General features: G+C 49.7%; 1 protein-coding gene across 2 annotated transcripts in view; it reads right to left on the bottom strand.

The window, feature by feature from the left end:
* RELL1 (RELT like 1) overlaps positions 1–16012 on the bottom strand; it is a 62747-nt gene extending 46735 nt beyond the window's left edge. The window contains exon 1 of one of the 2 annotated variants that reach the window (XM_069744619.1): positions 15894–16012. In XM_069744619.1, the coding sequence (XP_069600720.1) occupies positions 15894–15945 (52 nt within the window). In that variant the 5' untranslated portion in view covers positions 15946–16012. The remainder of the gene's footprint in view (positions 1–15893) is intronic. The other variant, XM_069744618.1, reaches the window with a different exon arrangement.
* Between the last annotated feature and the right edge of the window lie 4321 nt (positions 16013–20333).

Genomic DNA, 20333 nt, shown 5'->3' with positions numbered 1-20333 from the left:
TTCCCTCAGTCAGGAGCAGATTTCCGCCTCATAGAAACCCCACTAACTGTCCATAAATCTCCCCACAACTCCTAATCTTCACGCTATATACAATGTGTGCCAACCAATACCAAGAAGTAGAATGGCAGATATAGCTCAGCGTACCTGGTGCAATGCTAGGTCACCACATAATTATAGTCACTGGCTGCCTTATACCCTCCGAGATGCCTTCTCTGCACTCATTAATCAACACGATACAAGATGTTTGAGGCGAATCTTCAAATAGAACAAGATCGACAAATGCTTCTGTAATTTGTAGCCTCTCCAAGGGCCAGAATTTGCCATTAGTGCAGCTTTCATATCTGCACCTCCTCAGCAGGCGGCTCTTCAGGCCAAGGAGAACCTACAGAGACTCTTCGCATGGGAGACACAGAACAGTAATTCTTTCTTAGTACAAGTCCTCGTTCTATCTAAAGAGGCAATTTCCATATCCTGACTCCTGTTGACATTTTTGCATCTGTACTATTTTGGGTGATTTTTCTTGCAAATGTCCCTTTGGATTTCAAGCCTGAACTTACTGCGCAGTGCAGGAGATTGAGAATTATAGCCAAGACATGGAGAGACGAGCTGTGGCCGGCAAAGGTCCGAGTGTGTGAGGAAGTGGCAGGACTCTTGTACTAATGTCACTATTTCTGGGGAACATGCAATAATCACGTGGACAATGTATGGCACTAGGCAGGCAGTATATCACACACAGGGTATGCCACACTGTATACATAAGTACCTGAGCAATGCATAGCACCAACAATGAAAGACGCCCTCCTCCTCCCTCTCTGCGTATATTATACGGCACTGTGTACTTATAATTACTCATTTTGCTGTCTAACAAATTAATCCTTCTGTTTGCCATTAGGTCTATGACATCATGTGGTTAAACATGACTAAGTGAATCCTTCTAAGCTTTATATCTCTCTTGTCTGCATGTGTCTAAACTGATCACATATGGCATCGCCATCACCAGTGTGACTCCCCCCAGTACAGGAGGGCACTGAGCATGTGTGGAATCTCCATCATCACTGTGACTCCACCCAGTACAGGACGGCACTGAGCATGTGTGGCATCTCCATCACCAGTGTGACTCCACCCAGTACAGGACAGCACTGAGCATGTGTGGCATCTCCATCACCAGTGTGACTCCACCCAGTACAGGACAGCACTGAGCTAGTTCACAGCATCTTCATCACCAGTGTGACTCCCCCCAGTACAGGAGGGCACTGAGCATGTGTGGAATCTCCATCACCAGTGTGACTCCACCCAGTACAGGACAGCACTGAGCATGTGTGGCATCTCCATCACCAGTGTGACTCCACCCAGTACAGGAGGGCACTGAGCTAGTGCACAGCATCTTCATCACCAGTGTGACTTAACCCCATACAGGGTGGCACTGAGTTAGTGAGGCATCTTCATCACCAGTGTGTCACTCCACCCAGTACAGGAGGGCACTGAGCATGTGTGGCATCTTCATCACCAGTGTGACTCCACCCAGTACAGGAGGGCTCTGAGCTAGTGCACAGCATCTTCATCACCAGTGTGACCTCACCCAGTACAGGACGGCAATGAGCATGTGTGGCATCTTCATCACCAGTGTGTGACTCCATCCAGTACGGGACAGCACTGAGCATGTGTGGCATCTTCATCATCACTGTGACTCCACCCAGTACGGGACGGCACTGAGCACCTATGGCATTCTCATCACCAGTGTGACTCCACCCCGTACAGGACGGCACTGAGCATGTGTGCCATCTTCATCATCATTATAACTCCACCCAGTACAGGACGGCACTGAGCATGTATGGATCTTGTGCTGAGATAACAATGCAGCATGTGATGCAGTCTCTTTAGAAGTATACAAATAGCACAAGCCATGGCTTCTTTTCTCTGACAGAGTACATTATCAGCAAAAATTCTGCAAGTCTTTGAAAACCCCTTTAAGCATTTGTTATCAGTTGACACATACAGGGCAGTCCTGTAACTAATGAAGGCTGCCAGTACTAGAAACCGGATCCAGTACTGTGGCTTTTGTGGGCCTTCACAACAGAGCCTTCCCTTGATGTGACCTTATGTAAAAATGCAGGAATTTTCAGACGTAATAAAAGCTGGCAAACTGCAGCCTGAATCCAGCAACTGGTGATCCAACCAGGTCACATACTAACTGGGACAGATTATATCCAAGTGATAGCAGTATAATGAAGACCACAAACGGGGGGTACAGAAAACCATGACAGGAGGCAGAGAGAATTATAGATCTAAGGGGACCCCACTCTAGTGATCCACTTATGCCCATGGAAGTTCACTCCTGGCTATTTAAAAAAAGAAAAAGAAAACTTGGAACAAAATCTGCTATGTGTGAATGTTCTTACTAATGCCTCTTGGCACCAATACCAATCACTGGGGATTCAACTTCCTTTTAACTTGGGGCTCACTTTTGTAGTGCCAGAGGTGCCGTAAGTCAGCGCAGGGTCCACTTTGGCAACATTTTGTAAGAAAGAAGAACAACATAACCGTAAAAATGTTTCTCAATATGCAGAAAATTCACCTTGTGCCAGGTGTATTTCCCTCTTCTAATACAATATTCCTAAAATAGAAACCCAAAGGTGATACAACACTCCAGCATTCACACATCAGTTTTTCCCTATACATATACTATGCACTTATTATACCTGTCAGCACACAGCCCCTCTTAAATCGTTTAAAAAAAAAAAACAAGAACAAAAAATCTTACTAAAGAACTTTGAACTCTGGATATGAACTACTTTCAGGTTTCTATCAAAATCCCCTATTTGTAGGTCCAAGGTCATACAGCCATCATCAGAATGTCGATTCGTCCTATCATTTGGCTGACTGCCGTCTTTAAAAAAATGATGGTGTAAAAATGAGAAATTGTTGGTCAACTTTTAACCCTTATAACTCCCTAACAAAAATTTTTTTTGTGGGAAATGTTACTTATTAAGTTTTTTGTGTGACATATCTCTGTGATTTAAGGGCATAAAAATTAAAAGTTGGAAATTTGCGAAATTTTCAAAAATTTTTGCCAAATTTCCGTTTGCTTTTTTTTCAGAAATAAACGCAGGTAATATCAAATAAATTTTACCACTATCATGAAGTACAATTTGTCAAGAGAAAACAATATCACTGGGATCCGTTGGGGCTTAAGGGGTTAAGGATACATCAGGGGCTTATCTACAGCATTCCAGAATGCTGTAGATAAGCCCCTTAATGGTGTGGGCTTAGCTAATATACGCTTTTTGGGGTGACCGATTCCCTTTAACCCCTAAGGGTGCTTTGCACGTTAATGACTGGGGAATTTTTACAATTCTGACCACTGTCCCTTTATGAGGTTATAACTCTGGAACGCTTCAACGGATCCCAGTGATTCTGACATTGTTTTCTCGTGACATATTGTACTTCGTGATAGTGGTAAAATTTCTTTGATATTACCTGCGTTTATTTCTGAAAAAAAAAGCAAACGGAAATTTGGCAAAAAGTTTGAAAATTTCGCAAATTTCCAACTTTGAATTTTTATGCCCTTAAATCACAGAGATATGTCACACAAAAAACTTAATAAGTAACATTTCCCACAAAAAAAAAATTTTGTTAGGGAGTTATAAGGGTTAAAAGTTGACCAACAATTTCTCATTTTTACACCATCATTTTTTTTGAAGTCGCTTTAATGGGTCTACATGATAGAAAATAAGTGTGACACCATTCTAAAAACTGCACATCTCAAGGTGCTCAAAACCACATTCAAGAAGCTTATTAACCCTTCAGGTGTTTCACAGGAATTTTTGGAATGTTTAAAAAAAAACTGAACATTTAACTTTTTTTTCACAAAAAATTTAATTCAGCTCCAATTTGTTTTATTTTATCAAGGGTAACACCAGAAATTGGGCCCCAAAAGTTGTTGTCCAATTTGTCCTGAGTACGCTGATACCCAATATGTGGGGGGGAATCACCGTTTGGGTGCATGGCAGAGCTTGGAAAAGAAGGAGCGCCGTTTGGAATGCAGACTTAGATGGATTGGTCTGCAGGCATCACATTGCATTTGCAGTGCCCCTAATGTACCTAAACAGTAGAAACCTCCCACAAGTGACCCCATATTGGAACCTAGACCCCCCAAGGAACTTAGATGTGTTGTGAGAACTTTGAGCCCCCAAGTGTTTCATTACAGTTTATAACACAGAGCCGTGAAAATAAAAAATCTTTTTTTTTTCCCCACAAAATTATTTTTTAGCCCCTGGTTTTGTATTTTCCCAAGGGTAACAGGAGGAATTGGACCCCAAGTGTTGTCCAATTTGTCCTGAGTGCGCTGATACCCCATATGTTTGGGTAAACCCCTGTTTGGGCGCATGGAAGAGCTCAGAAGGGAAGGAGTACCGTTTTACTTTTTCAATGCAGAATTGGCTGGAATTGAGAATGGACGCCATGTCGCGTTTGGAGAGCCCCTGATGTGCCTAAACAGTGGAAACCCCCCCAATTATAACTGAAACCCTAATCCAAACACACCCCTAACCCTAATCCCAACGGTAACCCTAACCACACCTCTAACCCAGACACACCCCTAACGGGTGTCCGTGACCGCTCCTGGCACATAGCTGATTATTACAGCTGACATCCGGCACTGACACCTGGCGGCGATCGGCCGCGCTCCCCCCGTGAGAGCAGCTGATCACTATGACGTACTATCCCATCACTGGAAATTAAGTCCCAGGTCACCTCGATGGGATAGTACATCATATCGGATAAAGGGGTTAAAATGACCAAAAACTACACTTTAATACAAAAAAATGCCAGCATGTCCTGAATGGTCTACCTTCTGAAAAGGACATTGTGCACATATACATTATCAGCAGGCGGAGCTGCTGTTAACCCCTTAAATGTCGCTGTCAATTTCACACAAGAAAAATTTAAGTTTTGTTTGTTTATTTTTTAAAAAAAGGCAGTATCTCAATATGCTGTGTCTTCTCATCATGCAAGCAAAACATCCAAATAAAAGCCGATATGTCCGAAGGTGCCCATTCAGACAACAGCTTTCTCTCTCCCAACCTGCCAGCCCCATATACATAAATGCTCGCCAGAGCTTTCATGCTCCCATATTGGAGAGCCATCTGATATGTCTGGCAATGCTAGTCTCTGCCTCACCGCCACATCATCCGTCAAGAAAAAGATCTGTCAGGACTGTATATGCATTAGAGAGAGTTAAACGATCCCATCAAAAATCGCCATGTTTAAATAATCAAAACCCAAGATAAATACATAGTAAGGAAAAAAACTGCAGTAAATAAACAGCACTAGTGCATGAAAATAATATAGGGTGCTTAGTTGACATAATTTTGCTTAAAAAAAATGTAAGAGCCATCCCACCACATCACGGTGATCCTCTGCAGGTTTAAAGGGAACCTGTCACCCCGTTTTTTCAGATTGAGATATAAATACTGTTAAATAGGGCCTGCGCTGTGCGTTACTATAGTGTATGTAGTGTACCCTGATTCCCCACCTATGCTGAGAAATACATTACCAAAGTCGCCGTTTTCGCCTGTCAATCAGGCTGGTCTGGTCAGGTGGGCGTGGTGACATCGCTCTTTTCTTCCCCAGCTTTCCGTTGGTGGCGTAGTGGTGTGCGCATGTCACAGTGACGAATCCACTGCGCGCACGTGAAGAAGCAGCGTGCGATCTGCGCTATTACCCCCCGTCATCGGTGGGGGCGGCCATCTTCCTGGGGCCGCGCGTGCGCAGATGGAGTGCTCTGCTGCACGGGGCTTCGGGAAAATGGCCGCGGGATGCCGCGCGTGCGCAGAAGAGATCGCGGCGGCCATTTTCCCAAAGCCGAGTTTGCATCTCGGCTTTGGGAAAATGGCCGCCGCAGCACTTGCCCAGGCGTCCCGCCCTAGCGCCACAGCACTTGCCCAGGCGTCCCGCCCTAGCGCCACAGCACTTGCCCAGGCGTCCCGCCCTAGCGCCACAGCACTTGCCCAGGCGTCCCGCCCTAGCGCCACAGCACTTGCCCAGGCGTCCCGCCCTAGCGCCACAGCACTTGCCCAGGCGTCCCGCCCTAGCGCCACAGCACTTGCCCAGGCGTCCCGCCCTAGCGCCACAGCACTTGCCCAGGCGTCCCGCCCTAGCGCCACAGCACTTGCCCAGGCGTCCCGCCCTAGCGCCACAGCACTTGCCCAGGCGTCCCGCCCTAGCGCCACAGCACTTGCCCAGGCGTCCCGCCCTAGTGCCACAGCACTTGCCCAGGCGTCCCGCCCTAGTGCCACAGCACTGCCCACACAGAACAGCACGTCATAACATTCACACCACATCATCTCCACTATATATGGGTTCATGTAACCAGGAAAAAAAACGGTTTTGTAAAACCTGTAAGATGTTTGGGAGAGTCACATTGAATCCCCAGGGTTCTTTGTAGGAAGTTCTCGTTCTCACCACACATCTCATTTTTACATTAGAATCCGATCCAGAGTGGATCTCACAGTAAGGCCGGGGTCACACTTGCAACTGCATGTGACAAACTCGCTTCAATACCTGGTACTGCCCCCGGCACTCGGGACCGCAGAATGCGGCTACATGTATTTCTATGCAGCTGAACGCTCCGGTCCCGAGTGCCGGGTATTGAGGCGAGAGTTTCTCGCATTGCAGTTGCAAGTGTGACCCCGGCCTCAGGCTACATTCCCAAGATGGGTGTTTGATGTGGCAAATTTCCAGCACCAATTTTTGGTTACTTTTTATTGCTTTTGATGCAGCTTTTTTGTCTCTTGGTGGTGTCATGTTTTAAATAAAGCTGCTTTGTTTTTGATGCTTACTGGTATTTTGCATTTATAAAACTTTTTTGATACAATTATGTTCAGATTACATGTGTTTTTTATGTGGAGATTTGCCGCATCTAATGCAATTTTATTAGCAAAATCCACACATTAAACTCAGCTTACCCAGATGAGAAATTTACATTAACTCCTTAACCTCCGGAGCTTTTTTTCAGTTTTTCGCTCCCCTCCTTCCCAGAGCCATAACTTTTTATTTTTCCGTCAATATGGCCATGTGAGGGCTTATTTTTTGTGGGATGAGTTTTACTTTTGAACACCACCATTGGTTTTACCATGTCGTGTACTAGAAAACTGGAAAAAAAATTCCAAGTGCGGTGAAATTGCAAAAAAAGTGTAAACCCGCACTGATTTTTTTGTTTGGCTTTTGTGCTAGGTTCACTAAATGCTAAAACTGACCTGCCATTGTGATTCTCTAGGTCATTACGAGTTCATACACCAAACATGTCCAGGTTATTTTTTATCTAAGTAATGAATAAAAATTCCAAACTTTGCTAAAAAAAAAAAAAACTGCGCAATTGTCCGATACCCGTAGCGTCTCCATTTTTTGGAATCTCGGGTCGGGCGAGGGCTTCTTTTTTGCGCACCGAGCTGACGTTTTTAATGATACCATTTTGGTGCAGATAAGTTCTTTTGATCGCCCGTTATTGCATTTTAACGCAATGTTGCAGCAACCAAAAAAACGTAATTTTGGCGTTTGGAATTTTTTCCCGGCTACGCCGTTTAGCGATCAGGGTAATTTTTTTTTTTTATTATTGATCGATCGGGCGATTCTGAATGTGGCGATACCAAATATGTGGTTTGATTTTTTTTTTTTATTGTTTTATTTTGAATGGGGCGAAAGGGGGGTGATTTGAACTTTCATTTTCTTTCATTTTTTTTTAAACTTTTTTTTTTTTACTTTAGCCATGCTTCAATGGTCTCCATGGGAGGCTAGAAGCAGGCACAACTCGATCACCTCTGCTACATAGGAGCGATGATCAGATCGCTGCTATGTAGTAGAATTGCTACATTGCTATGAGCACCGACCACAGGGTGGCGCTCATAGCAATCCAGCATCAACAACCATAGAGGTCTTCAGGAGACCTCTGGTTGTTATGGCGAAGCACCGATGACCCCAATCACGTGACGGGGTCACCGATGCATGCATTTTCGTCCGGAAGCGCTTGTTAAATGCCGCTGTCAGTTAATAGTGGCAGGTGGGTCGCGATCATACAATTATTAGGTTCTGTTGAAGGACGTAGATCTGGGGATTTATTATGATGGAATATAGGCTGAACTGGATGGACAAATGTCTTTTTTCGGCCTTACTATGTTACTATGTTACTATGCTATAGCGGGCACATGTCAGCTGTACATTACAGCTGACATGTCCCGGCTTTGATGCGGGCAGCCCACATCAAAGCGGGGGATCTGCAATTGGACGTACTATTCCGTCCGAGGTCAAAAAGGGGTGAATTTGTAACTCGCCCCGCAGGTCAGCTTACACGGAGTAAAAAAAGAAGCACAGTGGGCATGAGATTTCTATTAATCCCATCCACTTTGCTGGAAATATAAGACGTTGACGCACCAAAAACTCATCATGGCACACAGCCTAAGAGTATCCGCATATGGCGTCTTTTCCACCTGGAACCTGGCCGAAACAACAGCTAAAATACAAATACCAAAAAGTATGAATATATGCACTGATATGTGGAACACAATTGCTGTGCACATGTTCTGTCTTTTTTTACAGCTTCAAAAGCGGTGAAGGAACTAAAAGTAGAGACCGGTCCAATCTTCAGGCAGCTTCCACTTGTAGGTTGCCCTTTAAGTTAGAAATAAAATACAATAATAAAGAAACCCGCTAGCGGCGAAGCCACTGCAAACCCCATCCAAAAAGACACTTTTGGTAGACAACGGAAATATTTTCCGCTACAAAAACTATACTGAGATAGATAGCAAATAAATGTGGAGCCCCCACACCCTCCACATCCACAAGCAGAAATGCCTCAAGAACACACTCTAAACACACATGACCTACAATGTATTTGTGAAACTGACTTTTCTATAAGCAATTCACCCCTAAGAAAAAATATCCACACGGACTGATTCAGTGATCAGCTGCCAATGCCGGAGGAACTAGAAAGTGAAGGCAGGGGACACGAAACATTAAAGTCAGGGCCTTCAGAGTGATCGCTTATACTGAAGCCAGAAACGCGTGGGTGCAATAAGGGACACCTAGAATACAGAAGGACAATTGCTCCAATTGGGTTTTGTTAATATTTCAGAGTTAGTAAGTACAGAAGCCTCCGATACATTAGGCTCTGATGAGGAAGCATAAGCCCGCCGGCTGATGGACTCCATGAGGCATCACTGGTGTTGGAGTATTAATTGGCTTCATAACTAGCGATTCCTGCAATGTTCGGCTGTCATACACTGCTGCTTTAGGGTATGTGAACATGTCAGAATTTCCTGCAGAAATTTTCCTGACAAAAACCGGACATTTCTGCCAGAAATCCGCATGCGTTTTTTTAACCAAGTAACCAAGGGTCAGATAATCTGTGCACGCTGGTGCAAGGGAAGGGTTGGCGCAGTGCGTGGCTGCACAGACCTCACCCATACAAAGCCTCTGGATGTGGAGTATCTACGGAAAGATCAATGTCCACGTCCTGCCCAGAATCCTGTGTGTGGGCGCCAACAGGTGACCGTCCGGATAATTCTGCCCTTCACATACAATACAGACCTGTAATCCATCAAACAATGTAATCTCCAGCAGTTAGAGATTTTGATAACTGTGGTCTGAGTAGTGGGGTGGGCTGCCCTCATTGCTAGGACCTCAATCAGGGCAGCAGAAATTCATCGCTTTTCTGTGTTGCACAGAGGAGCAAGGACTCTGCGGCTCCACTCAATGTCCACGGGGCTGTTGGATTCTAAGGCTATGTGCACATGTTGCGGATTTTGCTGCAGATCCGCAGCTGTTTTGACGCTGTGGGTTCGCAACAGTTTTTTATGAGTTTACAGAACCATGTAAACCTATGGAAAGTAAAATCCGCAGTGCACATGGTGAGGAAAAAAACGCGCGGAAACGTAGTGGTGTTTAATCCGCAGCATGCCAATTCTTTGTGCGGATTCTGCAGTAGTTTACACCTGCTCCTCAATAGGAATCTGCAGGTGTAAAACCGCAGGTGGAATCCGCAGAAAATCCGCGGGTAATCCTCAGTGCGGTTTACCTGCGGATTTTGCAAAAACAGTGCGGAAAAATCCGCACACCAATCCGCAACGTGTGCACATAGTCTAACTTCTGAACAGGTCGCTATAGCCGGGAGACTCTAAGGCCGCTATTTGGTCATGAATTGCCATGGCAAACATCAGGACAACAACACAATCATGATCTCAGGGTGATGTAGTTCAAAAGGAAGCCCCGGCACTCTGTTAACCGTTTATATGATATAGTAACTATTGACCACAGCATCTCAGGGGTTAAACAGATATGGATGGTGCCGACACTGATACAGCAAGTTGTCAGCTATAGTGGACAGCCGACAGATACAGGATTATCACCTGTATGGGGATGCTAGACTAACATTTTAGGCCAGCAAAAAAATGTATTGGCGGTCAATAAGGGGTTAAAGCACCACTCCAGTGTTTTGGTGTTTTTTCACCGATAGAGTGGTGCTTTACACATAAGTCACCTGTGCCCCTCGGTCATATACTCACGTTTTTCATGAGCGCTCCACTCCGGCGATGTGAGCGCAGATTCCGATTGGCTGCAAGGTCAGACGTTACATCACAAGCTCTCAACACAAGCAGACCAGGGCAGAACCCGGGCAGAACCCGGCTCTCATAGACTTACATGGATCAATGACCTCTGGCTCAGTCCATGAAACACTGCAGCAGCGGGCAGGCCACAGACCGCAGGGGACGGAGCGGAGGTGAAAACAGGGGAGTATCAGACAGGGGACTTGGATTTTAAGCATCACTAAGGCCACATTCACACGTTGCGGATTCTCTGCGGATCCGCAGCATTTTTTGAGGTGCAGAAACGCTGCAGATCCGCAATTGATTTACAGTACAATGTAAATCAATGAGAAAAAAGAATGCTGTGCTAATGGTGCGCTGCGGAAACGCTGCGGTTTAAAATAAGTAGCATGTCACTTTTTTGCGTATCTAAAGCGTTTTTGTACCCATTCCATTATAGAAAACCGCAGGGGTAAAAAACGCAGCAAATCCGCAAGAAAACCAACAAAAACACACAAAAAACGCTGCGGAACCGCACAAAAAAAGTGACAAATCCGCAGCTGCATTTTCTGCCAGGAGAGGCAGAATCCGCACCAGAAATTCCTAAGCCTAATCCGCAACGTGTGCACATAGCCTAACAGTAAAATATAAAACCAGCTGGAGTGGCGCCTGCTACAGTTTTCCATAATATTACAAACGGTTAAAAGAAATGGCATGGCCATTCTTCAGGAATATGCTCTATACTTTACAATACAGTCATGGAAAAGCTCAAAAAGGCGCCCGGAAAATGTCTGGGCATCTTTTCAAGCATTTTGCAAATCAGTGGATTTTTGGATATTTAATGGAGTGGGGTAAAAAATAACAAAATGCTGAAAAAGAAGCTTCAGTAAAAAAAATAAAAATATGCAGGCCTTCCCCAAAGGGTCTTCCTCTTGAAAAACTCCCCCGCATGAAACAAGACGCTGTCTGCACATAACCTTATACTTGATTGGCCAAGGTGGGTTTAAAATGGAACTAAACCTTCAACAAACTCAATATTACAGGTGATTATAAGAACCTTTTTGATATGTTTTGTCAGCGAAATTCGATTCCTTGCCCACTTACCAGCCAACATCCCTCATCCTGGTCTCCTGAAGTTATCATACTCTCCCACAGCGCTGCCATGTATTGTGCGCAGGTAAATCCTCTGTGCTCACTGAACCGCGAGGATCTACAGCGTCCAATACAATTCTACTGATGTGATTTCTGTTGAAGACTTGCGTCTCCGCAAGAGAATGTCCCGGTCTTGATAGACGCGTTACACGTCAGTCTCCGCGGGTGATCTGCAGGCGACTGCACGCATATTGGATTCCTAGAAATCCCACCCACTATGCTGTCACAGATAACCGTGGCAGGTTTGACACTGCATAAACACACAGCATCCATCCAACAGCAGTCGCCCCTCCTGGATTTATAACACTCCACTGCACTCACTGCTGTGTCACCCGTACGACTGTGGGCATCAGCATCTGTCAGGGGAAGTCACATGGCCTCTGATCGGCTGCAGCCTTCACATCAATAGGGAGCGGTTGTGCAGTTTCCTGCCGCGGCCACTATTTCGTAAATGGAGCGGTGCTGTGCAGCTCCATAACTGAGCGGTTACGACTTCGGCCAATCCCGGGAACAGCTGATTGGCGGGGGTGCCACCCATTGCTCCCCCACAGATCAGACATTGATGACCTATCCTAACAATAGCCCAAAAATATTAAAGCTATGGACAACCCCTTTAATGAATTTGGGCTGCACAAGTGTCACCTGAAAAAATAAATGTAAAAAAGTTATCAAGAAAATAGCGTCACTATGTACCACAATTTTCTCCATTACAAGAATCAGAACTAAAGTTATTGTTGTTAATAATAATAAAAGTGACACCCATACAGTTTTGGTGTCGCCGCAGTCGTACTGACCTGGAGAGGCAGACTGCCTGGTCACCTTCACTGCACCACTGATGCCATAAGGCTCTTATCACATTGCATTCTGGCACCCGCTCGGCGCTCACTGGTCCCATCGGTGCCATAGACTACAATGATGCAGACAGACTGAGCGTGCCCTCTGCAGTGCATCATGTTCGGGCACATACGCCTACTAGAGACGGACACTCAGACACAGTCTACTAGGGTGTGAAAGCACCCAAAGAGAAAACCAGTATCAGGATATAATGGCGTCAATTATAACTCTTCCTGCAATAAACAATTCCTCACACAGCTATGGAAGAATAAGAACGGGGTAGAGGGGGGGGGGGGGGGGGGGGGGGGGAAGGGGCAAAGCACAAAAATGCCCAGTGATGAGCAGCAAGGGCAGCACAGATCATCTACTATATAATTGTCTAAGGGTCACTACCGTCTGTCACGCATGTTCATTGGTCGCGGCCTCTGTCTGTGATGGAAATCCAAGTCGCTGATTGGTCTCGCCAGCTGCCTGTCATGGCTGCGGCGACCAATCAGCAACAGCCACAGTCCGATTAGTCCCTCCCTACTCCCCTGCAGTCAGTGCCCGGCGCCCACTCCATACTCCCCGCAGTCACAGCTCACACAGGGTTAATGCCAGCGGTAACGGACCGCGTTATGCCGCGGGTAACTCACTCCGTTACCGCCGCTATTAACCCTGTGTGTCCGCAACTTTTTACTATTGATGCTGCCTATGCAGCGTCAATAGTAAAAGGATCTAATGTTAAAAATAATTTAAAAAAATAAAAAAATCATTATATACTCACCCTCCGGCGCCTTTCCCGCTCCTCGCGACGCTCCGGTAACCGCTCCATGCAAGCGGCAGGTTCCGGTGGCAAGGATGGTATGCGACAAGGACCTGCCATGACGTCACGGTCATGTGACCGCGACGTCATCACGGGACCTGCGCTACCAACCCTGGGACCAGAAGCTGCCGAGTGCACCGCACACAGGCGACATGACTGCAAGGGCTCCCTCGGAAGGTGAGTATATGTTTATTTTTTTAACCTGTGACATATGTGGCTGGGCAATATACTACGTGGCTCTGTGCTGTATACTACGTGGCCGGGCAATATGCTACGTGGCCAGGCAATATGCTACGTGGCCGGGCAATATGCTACGTGGCCGGGCAATATGCTACGTGGCCGGGCAATATGCTACGTCGCCGGGCAATATGCTACGTGGCTGGGCAATATACTACGTGGACATGCATATTCTAGAATACCCGATGCGTTAGAATCGGGCCACAATCTAGTCTCTTATAAATAGCCAGTAAGACGACATCCAGCAGATGAAGTGCAACCAGACCTGGCGCCTCCACCGCTGGCACCTGACATGATGAAACCAGACCTGGCGCCTCCACCGCTGGCACCTGACATGATGAAACCAGACCTGGCGCCTCCACCGCTGGCACAGGACATGATGCAACCAGACCTGGCGCCTCCACCGCTGGCACAGGACATGATGCAACCAGACCTGGCGCCTCCACCGCTGGCACAGGACATGATGCAACCAGACCTGGCGTCTCCACCGCTGGCACAGGACATGATGTAACCAGACATGGCACCTCCACCGCTGGCACAGGACATGATGCAACCAGACCTGGCGCCCCCACCGCTGGCACAGGACATGATGCAACCAGACCTGGCGCCTCCACCGCTGGCACCGGACATGATGCAACCAGACCTGGCGCCTCCACCGCTGGCACCGGACATGATGTAACCAGACCTGGCGCCTCCACCGCTGGCACCGGACATGATGTAACCAGACCTGGCGCCTCCACCGCTGGCACCGGACATGATGTAACCAGACCTGGCGCCTCCACCGCTGGCACCGGACATGATGTAACCAGACCTGGCGCCCCCACCGCTGGCACAGGACATGATGCAACCAGACCTGGCGCCCCCACCGCTGGCACAGGACATGATGCAACCAGACCTGGCGCCTCCACCGCTGGCACAGGACATGATGCAACCAGACCTGGCGCCCCCACCGCTGGCACAGGACATGATGCAACCAGACCTGGCGCCTCCACCGCTGGCACAGGACATGATGCAACCAGACCTGGCGTCTCCACCGCTGGCACAGGACATGATGTAACCAGACCTGGCGCCTCCACCGCTGGCACAGGACATGATGCAACCAGACCTGGCGCCCCCACCGCTGGCACAGGACATGATGCAACCAGACCTGGCGCCTCCACCGCTGGCACAGGACATGATGCAACCAGACCTGGCGCCTCCACCGCTGGCACCTGACATGATGAAACCAGTTGTGGCGCCTCCACCGCTGGCACCGGACATGATGTAACCAGACCTGGCGCCTCCACCGCTGGCACCGGACATGATGTAACCAGACCTGGCGCCTCCACCGCTGGCACCGGACATGATGTAACCAGACCTGGTGCCTCCACCGCTGGCAGCGGACATGATGCAACCAGACGTGGCGCTCCACCGCTGGCACCGGACATGATGTAACCAGACCTGGTGCCTCCACCGCTGGCAGCGGACATGATGCAACCAGACGTGGCGCTCCACCGCTGGCACCGGACATGATGCAACCAGACCTGGCGCTCCACCGCTGGCACCGGACATGATGTAACCAGACCTGGTGCCTCCACCGCTGGCACCGGACATGATGCAACCAGACCTGGCGCCTCCACCGCTGGCACCGGACATGATGCAACCAGACCTGGCGCCTCCACCGCTGGCACCGGACATGATGCAACCAGACATGGCGCTCCACCGCTGGCACCGGACATGATGCAACCAGACATGGCGCTGCACCGCTGGCACCGGACATGATGTAACCAGACATGGCGCCTCCACCGCTGGCACCGGACATGATGTAACCAGACATGGCGCTGCACCGCTGGCACCGGACATGATGCAACCAGACCTGGCGCCTCCACCGCTGGCACCAAACATGGCGTAACCAGACATGGCGCCTCCACCGCTGGCACCGGATATGGCGCCTCCACTGCTGGCACTGGCATTATATACCGATCCACAATATATAACATTATGTCTGTATGTGTGAGACCACCTACAAGCACAGTGCACTATCAGCAGCATACATAGCTATTAGAGCATGCTGGGAGTTGTAGTTCCACCACGGTTGCAAGGCTGCAGGCTCTTGACCTTCTGTAAGGTACATAATTGTCGGATTAGACTCCTTTCCGCACACCACACCCTGCACCGTACGAGGAGCGGTGCACAGGATACACCGGCGCCCCACATCTCCGGCGCTGCTGCTGCAGACATGCGGAGGGGAGAAGTTTCCAAAGTTGCCTCAAAGTTCCCTGAGTGGGAGGCGGGGGTCGTCCTCTTACCGGCGCTGCGGACCACTCGCCACGGTCCCTGGAGCTTCACTACCGGAGACATCTCTGCTCTGCCGCCCGCGCTCTCTCCTGCCTGTCACTCAGCTCCTGAGCTCCGCCACCGGGCAGCTAGTGGGCGGGGCGTAGATGAGGGCGGGGCTACACACGGGAGCGCGCTCTCCATCCCGGCCGCCATCTTGGAGGCGAATGAGAGAAAAGCGGCTGCTGCTGTAAGGCTGCCTGTTATGGAGGCAGCTATGTGTAAAAGTCACACAGTTGTCTGAAACAACCACTACACTAGTCACAAAAGTGAAATATAGTCCCAATATTGTCAGTGTCACCTACCCGCTAGGTCTCTATGGTGGCAGCCGCCTCCGCTATGCTCTCATCACTCAGGGTATGTGCACACGTCAGGATTATTTCCTGACAAAATCCTGAGAATTCTGGCAGAAATCCGCGTCTTTTTTCTCGCGGATTTGCGCGGTTTTTGCGCGGAATTTGCGCAGATTTTTTGCGGAATTTTTGTGGTTTTTTTTTTTTTTCCTGAATGACCTTTTTGATAGCAAATCCGCAAAAAATCCGGAAAAAGAATGAGCATGTCCGTTTTTTTTGCGGAATGCGTTTTTTTTGCGGAAAAAAGCGCTAACATATGCACAAAAAATGCGGAATGCATTCTAAAAGATAGGATACATAATGTTAGCGTTTTTTGACCGGATTTATAGCGTTTTTATAGCGAAATTCCACAAAAAAAACGCTAAAAATCCTGACGTGTGCACATACCCTCACTGTCGGTGGGGCGGCTGGAGACAGCTGACCATCATGTATGGTGGTCTCCGACTGTCCGACAGTGTGTGGTAGCAGACCCCGCACCACTCTCACCGCGCACCATTCCGACCTCGCACCATTCTGACCCCGCACCATTCCGACCCCGAACCATTCCGACCCCGAACCATTCCGACGTCACACCACTGCGACCTCGCACCATTCCGACCCCGCACCATTCCGACCCCGCACCATTCCAACCTCGCACTATTCCGACCCCGCACCATTCCGACCTCGCACTATTCCGACCTCGCACACTGCGACCCAGCACCATTCCGACCTCACACCACTGCGACCTCGCACCATTCCGACCTCGCACCATTCCGACCCCGCACCATTCCGACCTCGCACCATTCCAACCCTGCACCACTGCGACCCCGCACCATTCCGACCCCGCACCACTGCGACCCCGCACCATTCCGACCTCGCACCACTGCGATCCCGCACCATTCCAACCTCGCACCACTGCGACCCCGCACCATTCCGACCTCGCACCACTGCGACCTCGCACCATTCCGACCTCGCACCACTGCGACCCCGCACCATTCCGACCTCGCACTATTCCGACCTCGCACACTGCGACCCAGCACCATTCCGACCTCGCACCACTGCGACCTCGCACCATTCCGACCCCGCACCATTCCGACCTCGCACTATTCTGACCTCGCACACTGCGACCAGCACCATTCCGACCTCACACCACTGCGACCTCGCACCATTCCGACCCCGCACCATTCTGACCCCGCACCATTCCGACCTCGCACTATTCCGACCTCGCACCATTCCGACCCCGCACCACTGCGACCCCGCACCACTGCGACCTCGAACCATTCCAACCTCGCACCACTGCGACCCCGCACCATTCTGACTTCGCACCACTGCGACCCTGCACCACTCCCACCTCGTACCACCGCATTACTCCCACCTCGCACCACTCCGACCTCGCACCACTGCGACCCTGCTCCACTCCCACCTCGCACCATTCCCACCTCGCACCACTGCGACCCCGCACCATTCCGACCTCGCAACATTTCGACCTCGCACCACTGCGACCCCACACCATTCTGACCTCGCACCATTCCGACCCTACACCATTCTGACCTCGCACCACTGCGACCCCACACCATTCCGACCTCGCACCACTGCGACCCCACACCATTCTGACCTCGCACCACTGCGAGCCCGCACCATTCCGACCTTGCACCACTGCGACCCCGCACCATTCCGACCTTGCACCACTCCGACCTCGCACCACTGAGACCCTGCTCCACTCCCACCTCGCACCATTCCGACCTCGCACCACTCCGACCTCGCACCACTACGACCCTGCTCCACTCCCACCTCGCACCATTCCCACCCTGCACCACTGCGACCCCGCACCATTCCGACCTCGCACCACTCCGTCCTCGCACCACTGTGACCCAGCAACACTGCGACCCCACACCCTTCCAACCTCGCACCACTGCAACCCCGCACCGCTGCAACCCCGCACCACTCCGACCTTGCACCACTGCGACTCCGCACCGTTCCGACCTCGCACCACTGCGACCCGCACCGTTCTGACCTCACACTACTGCGACCCCGCACCATTCCAACCTCGCACCACTGCGACCCATCACCATTCCAACCTCGCACCACTCCGACCTCACACCACTGTGACCCCGCACCCTTCCAATCTCGCACCAGTGCAACCCCGCACCATTCCAAACTCACACCACTGCGACCCCGCACCATTCCGACCTCGCACCACTGCGACCCATCACCATTCCGACCTCACACCACTCTGTCCTTGCACCACTGCAACCCCGCACTATTCCGACCTCGCACCACTGAGACCCCGCACCACTGAGGCCCCGCACCACTCCAACCCCGCACCACTGCAACCACGCAACAGTCCGACCTCAAACCACTGCGGCCCCACACCACTTGCCCGACTAATCCACCTGTCTCCCTGTTACTCTCCAGCCTCTCCTCTCTGCCAGGCCCTTCATTCGCTTCCTATTGCCCAGAGGCTAAAGTTCAAAACACTAACAATGACATACAAAGCCATCCACAACCTGTCTCCTCCATACATCTGTGACATGGTCTCCCGGTACTTTCCTGCACGCAACCTCCGATCCTCTCATGATCTCCATCTCTACTCAACTCATCTCTTCCTTCCACAACTACATACAAGATTTCTCCTGTGCTTCCCCCATACTCTGGAACTTTCTACCCCAACACATCAGGCTCTCGCCTACAGTACCATGGAAACCTTCAAAAGGAACCTGAAGACCCACCTCTTTCGACAAGCCTACAGCCTGCAGTGATCCCCAGTCTACTGAAACGCCACATGATTAGCTCTACCCTCTCCTAGTGTATCCTCACCCATCCCCTGTAGACTGTGAGCCCTCGCAGGCAGGGTCCTCTTTTCTCATGTAATAATACCAATAATCCTAATAATAAATATGGCACCTCTCTGACCCCACACCACTCCGACCTCACACCACTGTGATCCAGCACCACTCTGATCCTGAACCACTCCAACCGTGCATTTCTGGGTCGGGGGAACCAGCAGTCGTGCTCCCATAGTGAGTAAGTTACAGGATAGGCCTCAAAGTGGCTGATGTGGGCAATAAAGCCACATTAAAGCCCCCCCCCCCCCAAACAGTATAAACTAATGTCAGCCAAACCCACCAATATCAACAAGTTCATCCACGGTAGTCTAATGGGTATGGAGTCAATGACAGATGATGCCATTTCTCGTGGATTTATCCCGGGCGTTTCAATTTTTTGTTTTGATTTTTTTTAATTGTATTTATAGTGAGTGGCCTCAATGGACCGGTCTTGATTCATATCTTGGCTGTCGAAGCCTGAAGCTATTAAAAGCAACTGTAAAAGACTGAACTGCGCACAGCAAGCATTTTGGTATTGCTGCGCACATGTTCATTCTTTTCGACATTTTTTAAGCATTTTTTCAGGCGGCTTACAAGCAGAATCCTCTTGAAAAAGACGTGTGCACATTCCTCTTAGGGTATGTCATACCTCCCAACCGTCCCTCATTGTGCGGGACTTACCCGGATTTGACTCTTTGCCCCGCTGTCCAGCGCAGGACGCTCTCATCCCGGGAGACAGCAGGAGAACTCCGTCACACCCCCTTTCGTTAGGCCACGCCCCTTCCCCATGTTCCTGAGTCTCCCAGCGTCACTGTTCAGAGAGGGAGAGAGAGGGGACAGTTCTAGTTTGAGGTAACAGCCGAACACAGCCTGGGTGCAATGTAAGCAGCAGACCAGTGTGAGTGGACTGGAGCTGCTAATTCTAATGCCTGGCTAGTGGAATTGTGCTTGGAATGAGTGGGGCTCATCAGGGAGGGACGGACACACTCACAGCCTCCTCTGTTTGCCTCCACTGCTCAGTGCTCACTGCTGTGTTATCTGCAGATCAGTGTGAGTGAGATCCATGACTCACTGACAAGTCTGTCTCCAGTCAGTGCATTTGAGGAGGAGCAGCTGCAGCTCCCTGGGAGAGGGTGACAACACGACGCTATTGTGGCTGCTATTCCCCCCCCCCTGCATACAAAGGGCTAAACCAAAGCCCCTGTGACAGTCTGACACTGTAATGTAGCAGAGCCGTGTGTGTACAAGGTGTATG

Source organism: Ranitomeya imitator, chromosome 1 (assembly GCF_032444005.1).
Source record: "Ranitomeya imitator isolate aRanImi1 chromosome 1, aRanImi1.pri, whole genome shotgun sequence".
NCBI classification, from domain to species: Eukaryota; Metazoa; Chordata; class Amphibia; order Anura; family Dendrobatidae; genus Ranitomeya; species Ranitomeya imitator.
This window is presented reverse-complemented; position numbering and strand designations above follow the sequence as displayed.